At 42.9% G+C, this 11,974-nt stretch overlaps 1 protein-coding gene and 1 long non-coding RNA gene across 5 annotated transcripts in view; one reads left to right on the top strand and one right to left on the bottom strand.

The window, feature by feature from the left end:
• Positions 1 to 7,412, top strand: part of SLC43A2 (solute carrier family 43 member 2) — a 55,346-nt gene extending 47,934 nt beyond the window's left edge. For all 4 annotated transcript variants that reach the window (XM_043531468.1, XM_037880438.2, XM_037880439.2 and 1 more), the window contains 2 exons: positions 267 to 390; positions 2,198 to 7,412. In XM_043531468.1, the coding sequence (XP_043387403.1) occupies positions 267 to 390; positions 2,198 to 2,359 (286 nt within the window). In that variant the 3' untranslated portion in view covers positions 2,360 to 7,412. The remainder of the gene's footprint in view (positions 1 to 266; positions 391 to 2,197) is intronic.
• Positions 1 to 11,974, bottom strand: part of LOC122463230 — a 28,243-nt gene that overhangs the window by 2,731 nt on the left and 13,538 nt on the right. The window contains exon 2 of the long non-coding RNA XR_006286394.1: positions 8,964 to 9,125. This is a non-coding gene — a long non-coding RNA (uncharacterized LOC122463230). The remainder of the gene's footprint in view (positions 1 to 8,963; positions 9,126 to 11,974) is intronic.

The following is an 11,974-nucleotide window of genomic DNA, read 5'->3' as shown; positions in this document are numbered from 1 at the left end:
CAAACAAAAAAACCCCCCAACCCTATATTCGAAAATTCAGGTGGAGAATAATCCAGAGAAGAGACACTTGGACCCTGAATTGCACTGCCTTAAATGCCAATCTTAATACACATAATATTCAAACACAAGGAGACATTCCTGAGTTCTGTACAGCTGAGCTGTGAGCTGGGAACCTGCTGCTGGGAGAGATGCCCAGTCTGGTCCCCTGAGTAGCACAAAAGATTCAAGGTGGTGTGTGGTAATTATGTTGCTTTCTACGTTGACAGATACCCCTCAACGCAGTTTGGCAGCTTGACGGGACTGCAGTCTTTGGTCAGTGCCCTCTTTGCTCTTCTGCAGCAGCCCTTGTTCCTGGCAATGATGGGACCATTGAAAGGAGACCCTCTTTGGGTAAGAGAGGGAAGAGTAAATATAGTCTGCCCCAAACTTAGCATGAGGGGTTGGTGGTGGGGTACAGTTTCATTTTGTTGAAAAGGAATCCCTTCCCCACAAATCAACCAAAATGAAAGGGATTCTACGCACAGACCTATGGTCGTCAAGTACACTGCTCTCCTCAGACTGTGACCAGTAACTGCTCTAGAGGAAGGCAACTTGCCCACCCAAGCGCAATGCTGTTTATTTCTGGGGTATGTTTTTTTTTTTTTTTTTTAATAGTCCTTCCTAATTAATGCCTGCACAGACCAGACTGTCTTATTAAACTTCTCTTAACTCACATTACCTTTAATAAGATGTGTGGTTAAAGTTAATGAGCCCTGTGTTAAATCGAGCCATAGTTTTGGCTGACGCCCTGTGCCTGGGCATTCCACGGTAGATGATTCTTTATACAAGTAGCAGTGAGAGTGCTGGAATCCGACCAGTGATTATATGGGAAATGGGGATGAGGAGAACCCTGTTCACATTTCCAGCAGCATGAGACTGCTGTGGATTGCTGACCCAGGTCTGAAACCTGGTTGTAGAGTCATAGGGCTCATGTTCTCCTAGAGAGGTCGGGAGTAAGCATCCATAAAAATGAGGAATCAGATGTCTTTCCTTTGGGAGTGCTGGCAGTGATGCTGGGCCCCTCTAGGAGATGTTCCTTTCCTGTGCAGATGGAGGTATTCAGAGGCTATTCAGCAGCTCTCAAATGTGTTAGGAATTCTGTATGTTCTTGGACCTGTCCGTTTTTGTCTTTGTCTGCCCTAAATGCCTTCAAGAAGACAGGCTGGATTTTTTTTCTTTCAGGAAGCTCATTATTTATACAGTGAAACACCACAACCACCAGTATAAATGGAAAGGATCTAAGGAGGGGAAGGGAAGGGAAGCTGCAGCATTAATTTCTGTTGCCAGTTCATGTGCAGTAGGTGTGGTGAGATCATTTTTTAGGTGGGAGTCTCTCTCTCTCTCTCTCCCCTTGACAGTGAATGCAGCAGAACTACTCACCAGTGAGCTGCAAGCCTCAGGATTCCCAATGAGCACTGTGTTTTGGTTGCTGCTTGCACTAATCTTAAATTGTGAAGGTCAGGTATCTGTCTGGGATGGGGGCTATGTGGGGTTTCTCACTCCAACCCTGCCTCAGGCAACTTGCTTAAAGCCCTGAAACACAGCCGCTTAGAGGGGGCAAGGTTAGATTGCATCAGAAGGATTACATGGCTCTGTTGGAGGTGCAGGAGGAAGAGGAAGCCTGCAAGCAGTCTCATGAGTGAGTGGAGTCAAGCTAGACAGGAAGAAGCTTAATTCCTGGGTATGATAGCCAGCTCTTAGGAAAGCCACCACTACAGATGCTGTGTGTACTCCCACTAGTACTTAGCTCAACTGCAGGGCCAGCAGTGTTGGCATGGAACAGCCCCAATCCCCTTCTCCTTCCCATGAGCATAAGAGATTGAGAAAATGTCAGTGCTATAGACTGGCTGAAGTCTGTAATAGGGGCAAGGCAGAGCAGTCACAGCTGTGGCTTTCTATATAGCAAAGAAATTCTTCAAACATGGTACTGACTGACCTGCTTTTGCAGCATTTACTAGCAGAATCTGCACAGAGAGCTATGGGCAATGTTATATAACTAAAATCCCCCTGTAGGCTGTTGCAGATGTATTGAGCAGGGCATCTCTCACATCCAGCATGGGTGGGTGAAATAATGAGGCCCTGGGGCTGGCTTTTAGGTGTGTGTCACTGGATTGTCTCTTTCCTACCTATCTAATGCTGCTTGTCTCTGTCCTTGTAGGTGAATGTGGGGCTTCTTGGAGTGAGTATGCTGGGCTTCTGCCTGCCGGTCTATCTGATCTGGTATAAACGCAGGCTAGAAAGAGAGAAACAGCAGAGAAGTGACGATGCCAAACTCTTCCTCAAAATCAATGGCACTCCCAACGAGGAAGCCTTTGTTTAAGCCAGTGCTTCAAACACTGCCTCCTCTTCACGAGTTCCCCTACCACTTCAATGGGTCTACCTCTGGCCCAAGTCATGATCCTTCTCTCCATGCTCTGCCAGCTTCACACAGCATGATCAGCTGCCTTAGAGTGAAGACGGAGTATGTTTCTAAGACGTATATGCCAGGAGGAGGCCTCCCTCTTCTTCTTTCCTTTTCTAAAAGCTACACAGATCACAAATTGAATGAGCTGAAGCCTGCCCTAACTGGCACTGTCTTGGCTGCAGGAGAATGACATTTTACTCACCATTACCAAGCTTGGCTACAGGACTGTAGTCCCTTGCTTGAAAACCCTGTGCTGTGAACATTGGAAAGGGGAATTAGTGCTGTGTCTTGCAGAAGTAGATTTTCAGTTCATTGCTAAACACTAATCTCTGATGCTGAAACTTTTTCTCCATATAATGTAAAGAGATGGTTAGTGAGCAATGGATTCTGCCACATGTGCCAAAATGAAGGGTCCAGTTGACTGCTCTTCCCCCTCACCACCCTCCAGCAGCCTGGGAGTCCTCTACCCCAGCCTGTAAGCTTTGTCTACATGGTAAGATGTCTGTTGTCTTGAACCATTCAGCTGGAAACTGGATCTTGTCTGAAGTGCTTTAGGAAGTGTTGCCTTTCTTCTTCTCCTCTCCCTGCAGTGGTCCTAGGAGAGGAGCAGCAGCTGGTAGTTTGGAGATAATCTTTGATTAGAGCTGAAAGGCTTTTTCAAAACTGGGTCCTATGGTGCAAAACAACTTTTTCTGTTTCTAGGTGCTGGTTTTGTTGATTTGTCTTACTGTTGAAAAGAACCAACAGTGCAGAACGGGACTTGCATGTAGTAACTGGATCCTGTGACCACATGGAAGATTGACATGGTTAGACAATTTCACTAAGTCTCAGCAGGACCTCCCAGCAGTAGCCTCTTAACCTCCTGTGCTCAGATAACAGCCCCCTTTGAGAGAATCCAACACTCTGAACTGCTGAACACCAACTTACCTGTAGCTGACCAAAAGCTTCTGGTTGGCCGTGCAAGAGGAGCCTCCTAGGATGTCTGTGCTCTTTCTGGACAGGACAGATAGAGATCACTGACTGTGTGGTTGGGTAGACTTCACAGAAAAATAAGTGGACTTGGGGGTACCCGAGGAGGTCTCCGCTCAGACATGGAGGGGAATACAAAGGGAATTCTTGGCCTGCTTATCTCTTCTAGCCATGCCTTTCCTGGGCCTTGTCTACACTGGACTCTGTTTTTCCATAACCTTCCTGCTATTGCTATCAGTGACTCAGCTCTACAGTGGGAGCACTAGTGCACACAGGCTGCCTGTGTTCCATCTCGACCTGCTCTGAACAGGATTACACAACCCTGGGTAAAGGCCAGTGGGTGGTATGCTTAACACTCCTATTGGCTGGGCTGAGCTGAGCTGGTACTTGTGATAGTGGGGAGATTATGGAAAACCCTGAGTCTGGTGTTCTATAGCAAATGCAGTAGTGGTGCTTTCTCAGTCTTACAATATCTCCGATGCCTGGCACAGGGGAGAGTTTCTTGAACGTCCCCTCTAAACCAGGCAGGAAAAGCACAAGACTCTGCTGTCACTGTCCAGTAACTCCAAACTGGGATTAAGAGACAATGGTGCATCTGAATGCTCTGTCGGAAGTGACCTTGGATCTGGGGGGGAAGAGGGGGAGTTTGTCAGAATGGAAAGCTAACAGCTTTGCTATACAGGATTAAAACATTCAGGTGAGCAGACTACCCGAACCCTTTCCATTTAAAGAGTAAGCTCTGCAGGTATTTTGAATGGCACCATGGAAAAGAATCACTTTGTTAGAATCCTTAACAGACTCATCTGGTTAGTTAGGTTGCCAGTGCATAATGATTGAGCAGCAGCGCCCTCTGGTGTTAAGGTATTGTAAAATCCCATATGCTATTTACAAAACAATGACAAAACATTTATTTCAGATCTGCTTGCCTGTTTTGAATAGATTCCTGCCACTTAACGAGTATATTTTAAACACTTGTGGGTTTTTACATGTTGCCTTCATCAGTTGTCACACTTCAAAAGCAACCATGTCTTATGCTCTAATACTGCATCAATGCAAAAGTACTTTATTCTATTCTGGTGGCTTCTTACAAGTTTGAGGAGCTTTGGAGATGTGTTACTGCCCTTTTCAGCTTTTTTTTTTCTTGTGTCAAGCAACAATTAGGGAGCACAGCTCAACTTGGCAATTTAGGTCTTAAACAGTAGAGAAAATTTGCATATGTGCTTGGAAGACATACCAGCAATAATTTAATTTCCTTGTAATGAGAATATTTCTGGATGGTTTTCTGTAGATTTCTGCATCCTGTACTGCCAAGTGTTGCTACACCTAAATGCTCTGATATTGCACACCTGCTCACTCCAGGACTGTTTACTCAACAAGGAAAGATCAGCTCACATATTGCATCAGATTTTTAGTAAAATCTTTGAGTTGGAATTGTGGCATGAACTGCAGTCAGCTCATCCCATCAGCTTTGAAGAATAATGTGGTAAAGACAGAGACCTAATTTTCAAAAGCGACTACTGATTTTAGATGCCCAATATGAGAGAGTTTAAAGGGGCCCAATTTTCAGAAAGTGTTGAACGCCCACCCTCCCTAAAGCAGGCCCCTTTAAACTGTCTCTGAGCATCCAGTTAGTGGGTGCTTTTGAAAATTGCAGCCAGAATCCTTAGTTCCACACCTTACAAATGCAGACAGTCTGAGAATTGCAGCCTGCCAGCTGCATGACCTTACAGCTTACTGTATGACCTTACTGCATGGAAACCTTAACAGGGGTCTCAAATTCATTAGAGGAGAGCCCAAGATTCCATGTTTAATCATGGTAAGGGGACTCGGATGTAAATTCAGGGGGGCGTATTCCTCTTGATCCACAGCAGAGACCACATTGATGTTTCTGGGAGGCTTACACAGAAATCGGGACAATACAGCCTTTATGGAGTAACTAAACATTTATTCTTGCATTTACATCCCCACTGCAATGACTGATTCCCTCCTGTGGAGGGCTTCTCTCCAACCCTATTCCATTTGCTGAAATGATCAGCAATGCAATCATTAACATACAGTATGTTGACATTGATGTGTGATCTCTAGGCTTTAGAACTGATACCCTATTCACTTGAATAGAAGGCAGAGGAATTCTGCACTCATTTAGGCTAGAAACATCATTTACCAAAAAATTAAACTGAGATTGTGGGGAATCTAGTTACAGTGCTCTCATGAATTAAAGTTACCTGGACCAGATCTGGCCACAACTGTTTGATACCCTAGCTTTATAAGATGCTTTAAAATATTTAATATTGTAAAGGGCTCAGATACTATGGTGATGAGTGTGGTATAAATGCTGAGAAACAAGAGACTTTCATGTCTATATGTAAAGGTCTAACAGGACAACCAAAATACTCTCGTCCCTACAGTGGTGAATATGGTCCTTACCTGTGTATCATGGAACTGTATTCTGCTAGGACGCTCATACTTAACATGTCTTGCTATCCTAAATTAAGCTGCCCATGAACATGTTTCCTTAACAGCAGAGTGAGTTTAATGAGATATTTGTCCTCAGTCTGTCCGGCAGCATGATCCAGAGAAGAAACCCTAATACACGTGCACAGCCCCTTTAAATGCATTAATGTTGAAATTCTGGGCAAATGAGTTGCATTAATTTCATAATCTCCAATTGCTAGAAAAAAACCTCTTTTCTAGCGTTCAGATGCTTTCTGTGCATCACTCACAACTCCATGCACTTCCAATCCAAAAAGACACAGCTCATCTCATCAGTGTATGTCCCCTGAATGTCTGAAAACAGAAAACTGGACACCACCCTGGTCTGCAAATGCTTGTTGCTATGATGTGGATGTGTTTCCAAGTCTGTGTTTAAGTGGTGCCTGTATAGAAGGTGTGCATGCATTTTGGGGTGACTCCTGGCATTGATAGGGGTACTTTTTTGGATATGATTGGTCTTTTTATTTAGGATTCTGAAAATCAAAAGCTGTATTGAAAACCAGGCTTTAACGTATAACTGATTGGCCAGTGGATATTTGCAAAAAACAAAGGCAAACTTTGCTGAGAGTTTCATTCTGACCTAAACACTTTTGCAGTAATTAATATAACAGCCCCTAACATAGTGAGAGTGGCCTCTACTCCACAGGTCTTTTAGAGGAAAACTGCAAAATAATGAGATTATAATTAAAACATCACTAAAGTATGGGTAAAGTAGAAAGCTTCCATTTTGACAAGCTGACTAGTTTAGGAGACAAAAATTGGAATGCAGGACAAAGCAGATACTTACAATATTTTTGCAGCTACACCTTTCAGTGATACTTCCCTGGCTGCCTGTATCCACTGAATATGTATTCCAATCTAGAAGTCTAGAGGAGTTGTTATGAATTTATTAATCTACATCACTAGATAAGTGCTTCTGCTGGGAAGTGGCAGTAAAACAGCACCTTTCAATTAAAACTTCACAACATTCACTTCTGTGGAACTAACTGAAACAGTGACTGCTTTTATAGATACATATTCTTATCTACCCCATTTCTGTGCTCACTTCAACACCCACTGTCCTGCACTGTACCCAATCCTTTTCTTTCTGTTGTCCTCTTTTTTTCACATTCTTGGAACAACTTCCCATGTGCCAAGCAAACCTCCCTTTACTTCCTCTAAACCCATTTCTTCTCTTCACCCTTGAAGCATTAATCCCCTCCCAGTGCTGTGTGCATTCCTCTTATGCCTTTTGTATTTGTCTGAGTTATACTGTATGTTCCTTGGGGCAGGGTCTGTGTCATCTTATGTGTTTGTAAAGTGATGTGTATTCTTACAGTAATCTAAATAATAAATATGGTATTAAACTAATCAGTATAGTCTTTTTGAGGCTGAGCATCATAAAGGTACCACCTTGATCTCTTTGGGGGGGAGGGGCAGGAGATGTAAGCATAGACATTACACAACACCTTCTGCCAAATGGCTTGTACTGCAGTTTAACCAAAGAGGCACTTGCCCATCCTGTCTTTCAAGCTAATGAAAAAATGCCAGACTTCAAATAAAATTAAGGTCAAAACCATTGAGGTCAGAATTAGGACACCCCCCCCCCCCCCCGAGAAACATGAGCGGATCTTGTTTAGCAATAATTTTGTCAAGTTTGCATCAGACCCAGCATGGTGCTGTTGGATGCATTGCTGCTCAAGGTACCATTTTTCAGATCAGACATAGACTTGGTCCTGACCTCCACATAAGTGAGTTGACAACTTTTGCAAGAGTATGCATTGTTAACCCCAGTCCTTTTGCAAAATTCTAGCTCTGGCAATTCTTTCTGTCTGTAGTCCCCTATGCTGAAATAGGGTACAGGTTAAATACAAGACAATTGGGGGTGTATATGTGTGTTCTCTCATTGAATGCCAAATCCTTATTGGGACTTCTTGAAGGAAATGGGAAATGTAGTTCACACCTTTACTGCTATATGTTCTTAAAAAAATAAGTATTTGGGTACTTTTTATTTAAAATCAAAATAAACTGTTACTATGTGGGACAATTTTCTGTGTAGCTGACTTAACAGAGCCCTGTACTTTAGAAGGCTGGTACCTTCATAAATAAAAAGTGCATGCATTTTGTTTTTTAAATTTAACATAATAAATGTGGCTTCTATAGAAGATATTCTAAATCATAGCTTTATTTCACTGGGCCTGGCTGCAGGGGTCATGGTTTTGGCATAAACAGATGGACTTTGAGAATAGTTACTGATAGCCAGTTACATGCCCTAGCTTGCAGTCTTTTGAGCACAACAACGCTTTCTTACTTTAGTGAGAAGACTGGGATTGGGTTCAAAACTAGAATAATCTGAGGGATGTGTAAGTATCTACACTTTTTTTAAAATGGGATCCTTGCCCTTCTACCATTTGTGATTGTGTCATATAGAAGGTTGCTGTTGTCAAGATAATCCTGAGCTAATGGCTGAGTGTTGGGTTAAAGTGTTGTGTGCTAGGTTTGGAGGATGTGAGGATATCTCACGCAGACTAATCTGCAGCAATATCTCTTGAGTTTGTAGGAACTCAAGTCTCAACTGCCAAGTAGTAGAATCCATCTGGGCTTTAGTGTGGCCAGAACTTTGTTTGTCTCACCCCATGCTCTGACTTTGCTCTAGTACTGCTTTCCCCAAGTTCTTGTAAAAAAGGATTTCTTAGCACTGCTTTGATCCCAGCTTTAACTGCCAAAATCTCCACACATACAAAAGCTCCAAGTAAACATAACGAATGTAAGTCTGTATCACTATTTTGGAAGGCTAACGTGGTTAGGTAAATTAGTGTAAGCTGTGTGTGGTTCCTGTAGTCTTTATAGTACATATAAATTTTGAGCACACAGAAGGCTGGTTTTATGCTAAGTTTCTTCTAGGTAACTTCCAACTAAGACTATGGTAGGTAATAGATTTCTCCACCCGTCTGAAATAAGATGACCATATTGTAGCTGCAGGGAGAGGAAAGCATGATCTGTTCTGGAAGAAAGGTGTGGCTTGTTACCATACTCTTCCCCCCCCCCCCCCTTTTCAAACTAGACTTTAGATATTTACCAGTTCATTTTAATGTAGCAGCTGTGTGGTGACTGTGTGAAAGGAATGCCATGATCTTCCATGTAGTATTTGAAGTTTGCTTCACAGTTTGAAGGTGTCATTGCTGTTGCAGGCCCTTTGAAAGGTGCATGAAGTGTAGTACTTTTGTGCTGTCTGTAGAGACTTTGATGAGAACAATATACCAAACTGATTAAAAGTCCAATTTGCTAACCTTAAAACAACACCCCTGCCTATAAGACTCTAACATGGGGTTTTTGCTTCACTGTAGCCCAGATGTCTGAAGTAATAAGTACTTTTGCTATACCCCTAACTTCCGTACAAGGTTAGCCCCTGCAAGAGGGCTTTGATGCCTCAACAATGATCCCTCTGGCCACTTGAGGAGTGATAAGGGCTAGGACTCCCTTTTTAAGGCCAAACTTCTTCACCCTGAAAGACTGTGGTTCTAATCATAGAACTGGAAGGGACCTTGAGAGGTCATCTAGTCCAGTCCCGGGCACTCAAGCAGGATTAAGTATTATCTAGACCATCCCTGACAGGTGTTTGTCCAACCTGCTCTTAAAAATCCCTAATGAGGGAGATTCCACAACCTCCCTAGGCAATTTATTCCAGTGCTAACCACTCTGACAGGAAGCTTTTCCTAATGTCCAACCTAAACCTCACTTGCTGCAATTTAAGCCCGTTGTTTCTTGTCCTATCCTCGGAGGTTAAGAACAATAATTTTTCTCCCCCCTCCTTGTAACAACCTTTTTATGTACTTGAAAACTTATGTCTCCTCTCAGTCTTCTCTTCTCCAGACTAAACAAACCCAATTTTTTTTTTCAATCTTCCCTCATAGGTCATGTTTTTCTAGACCTTTAATCATTTTGTTGCTCTGTACTTTCTCCAATTTGTCCACATCTTTCCTGAAATGTGGCACCCAAAACAATACTCCAGTTGAGGCCTAATCAGCACAGAGTAGAGTGGAAGAATTACTTCTTGTCTTGCTTAGAATCATAGAATATCAGGGTTGGAAGGGACCTCAGGAAGTCATCTAGTCCAACCCCCTGCTCAAAGCAGGACCAATTCCCAACTAAATCATCCCAGCCAGGGCTTTGTCAAGCCTGACCTTAAAAATATCTAAGGAAGGAGATTCCACCACCTCCCTAAGTAACGCTTTCCAGTGTTTCACCACCCTCCTAGTGAAATAGTGTTTCCTAATATCCAACCTAAACCTCCCCCACTGCAACTTGAGACCATTACTCCTTGTTCTGTCATCAGCTACCACTGAGAACAGTCTAGAGCCATCCTCTTTGGAACCCCCTTTCAGGTAGTTGAAAGCAGCTATCAAATCCCCCCTCATTCTTCTCTTCCGCAGACTAAACAATCCCAGTTCCCTCAGTCTCTCCTCATAAGTCATGTGTTCCAGTCCCCTAATCATTTTTGTTGCCCTCCGCTGGACTCTTTCCAATTTTTCCACATCCTTCTTGTAGTGTGGGGCCCAAAACTGGACACAGTACTCCAGATAAGGCCTCACCAATGTCAAATAGAGGGGAACGATCACGTCCCCCGATCTGCTGACGATGCCCCTACATATACATCCCAAAATGCCATTGGCCTTCTTGGCAACAAGGGCACACTGTTGACTCATATCCAGCTTCTCGTCCACTGTAACCCCTAGGTTACAATACTCCTGCTAATACATCCCAGAATTATGTTTGCTTTTTTTTCCCAACGGTGTTATACTGTTGACTCACATTTAGCTTGTGATCCAAGATGACTCCCAGATTCCTTTCTGCAGTACTCCTTGCTAGGCAGTCATTTCCCATTTTGTATGGGTGCAACTGATTGATCCTTCCTAAGTGGAGTACTTTGCATTTGTCCTTATTGAATTTCATCCTATTTACTTCAGACCATTTCTCCAGTTTGTCCAGATCATTTTGAATTTTAATCCTATCTTCGAAAGCACTTGCAACCCCTCCCAGCTTGGTATCGTCTGCAAACTTTATAAGTGTACTCTCTATGCCATTATCTAAATCTTTGATGAAGATATTGAACAGAACCAGACCCAGAACCGATCCCTGCGGGACCCCACTCATTATGCCCTTCCAGCATGACTGTGAACCACTGAAAACTACTCTCTGGGAACAACTTTCCAACCAGTTATGCACCCACCTTATAGTAGCTCCATCTAGGTTGTATTTCCCTAGTTGATTTAGGAGAAGGTCATGTGAGACCGTATCAAAAGCCTTACTAAAGTCAAGATATACCACGTCTACCACTTCCCCCCCTATCCACAAGGCTTGTTACCCTGTCAAAGAAAGCTATCAGGTTGGTTTGACACGATTTGTTCTTGACAAATCCATGCTGACTGTTACTTATTCACCTCATTATCTTCTAGGTGTTTGCAAATTGATTTCTTATTTGCTCCATTATCTTTCTGGGTACAGAAGTTAAGCTGACAAGTCTGTAATTCCCAGGGTTGTCTTTATTTCCCTTTTTATAGATGGGCACTATATTTGCCCTTTTCCGGTCTTCTGGAATGTCTCCCATCTTCCATGACTTTTCAAAGATAATTGCTAATGGCTCAGATATCTCCTCAGTCGGCTCCTTGAGTATTCTAGGATGCATTTCATCAGGCCCTGGTGATCTGAAGACCTCAACTTGTCTAATTTTTGACTTGTTCTTTCTCTATTTTAGACTCTGATCCTACCTCATTTTCACTGGCATTCACTATGTTAGACTTCCAATCACCACCAACCTTCTTGGTGAAAACTGAAACAAAAGTCATTAAGCACTTCTGCCATTTCCACATTTTCTGTTATTGTCTTTCCCCTCCTCATTGAGTAATGGGCCTACTCTGTCCTTGATCTTCCTCTTGGTTCTAATGTATTTGTAGAATGTTTTCTTGTTACCCTTTATGTCCCTAGCTAGTTTGATCTCATTTTGTGCCTTGGCCTTTCTAATTTTGTCCCTACATACTTGTTATTTGTTTATATTCATCCTTTGTAATTTGACAGAGTTTCCACTTTTTG

The sequence above is a fragment of the Chelonia mydas genome, chromosome 17 (genome assembly GCF_015237465.2).
Source record: "Chelonia mydas isolate rCheMyd1 chromosome 17, rCheMyd1.pri.v2, whole genome shotgun sequence".
NCBI classification, from domain to species: Eukaryota; Metazoa; Chordata; order Testudines; family Cheloniidae; genus Chelonia; species Chelonia mydas.
Note: the sequence above shows the minus strand (reverse complement) of the source record. Positions and strands in the feature narration are given on the sequence as shown.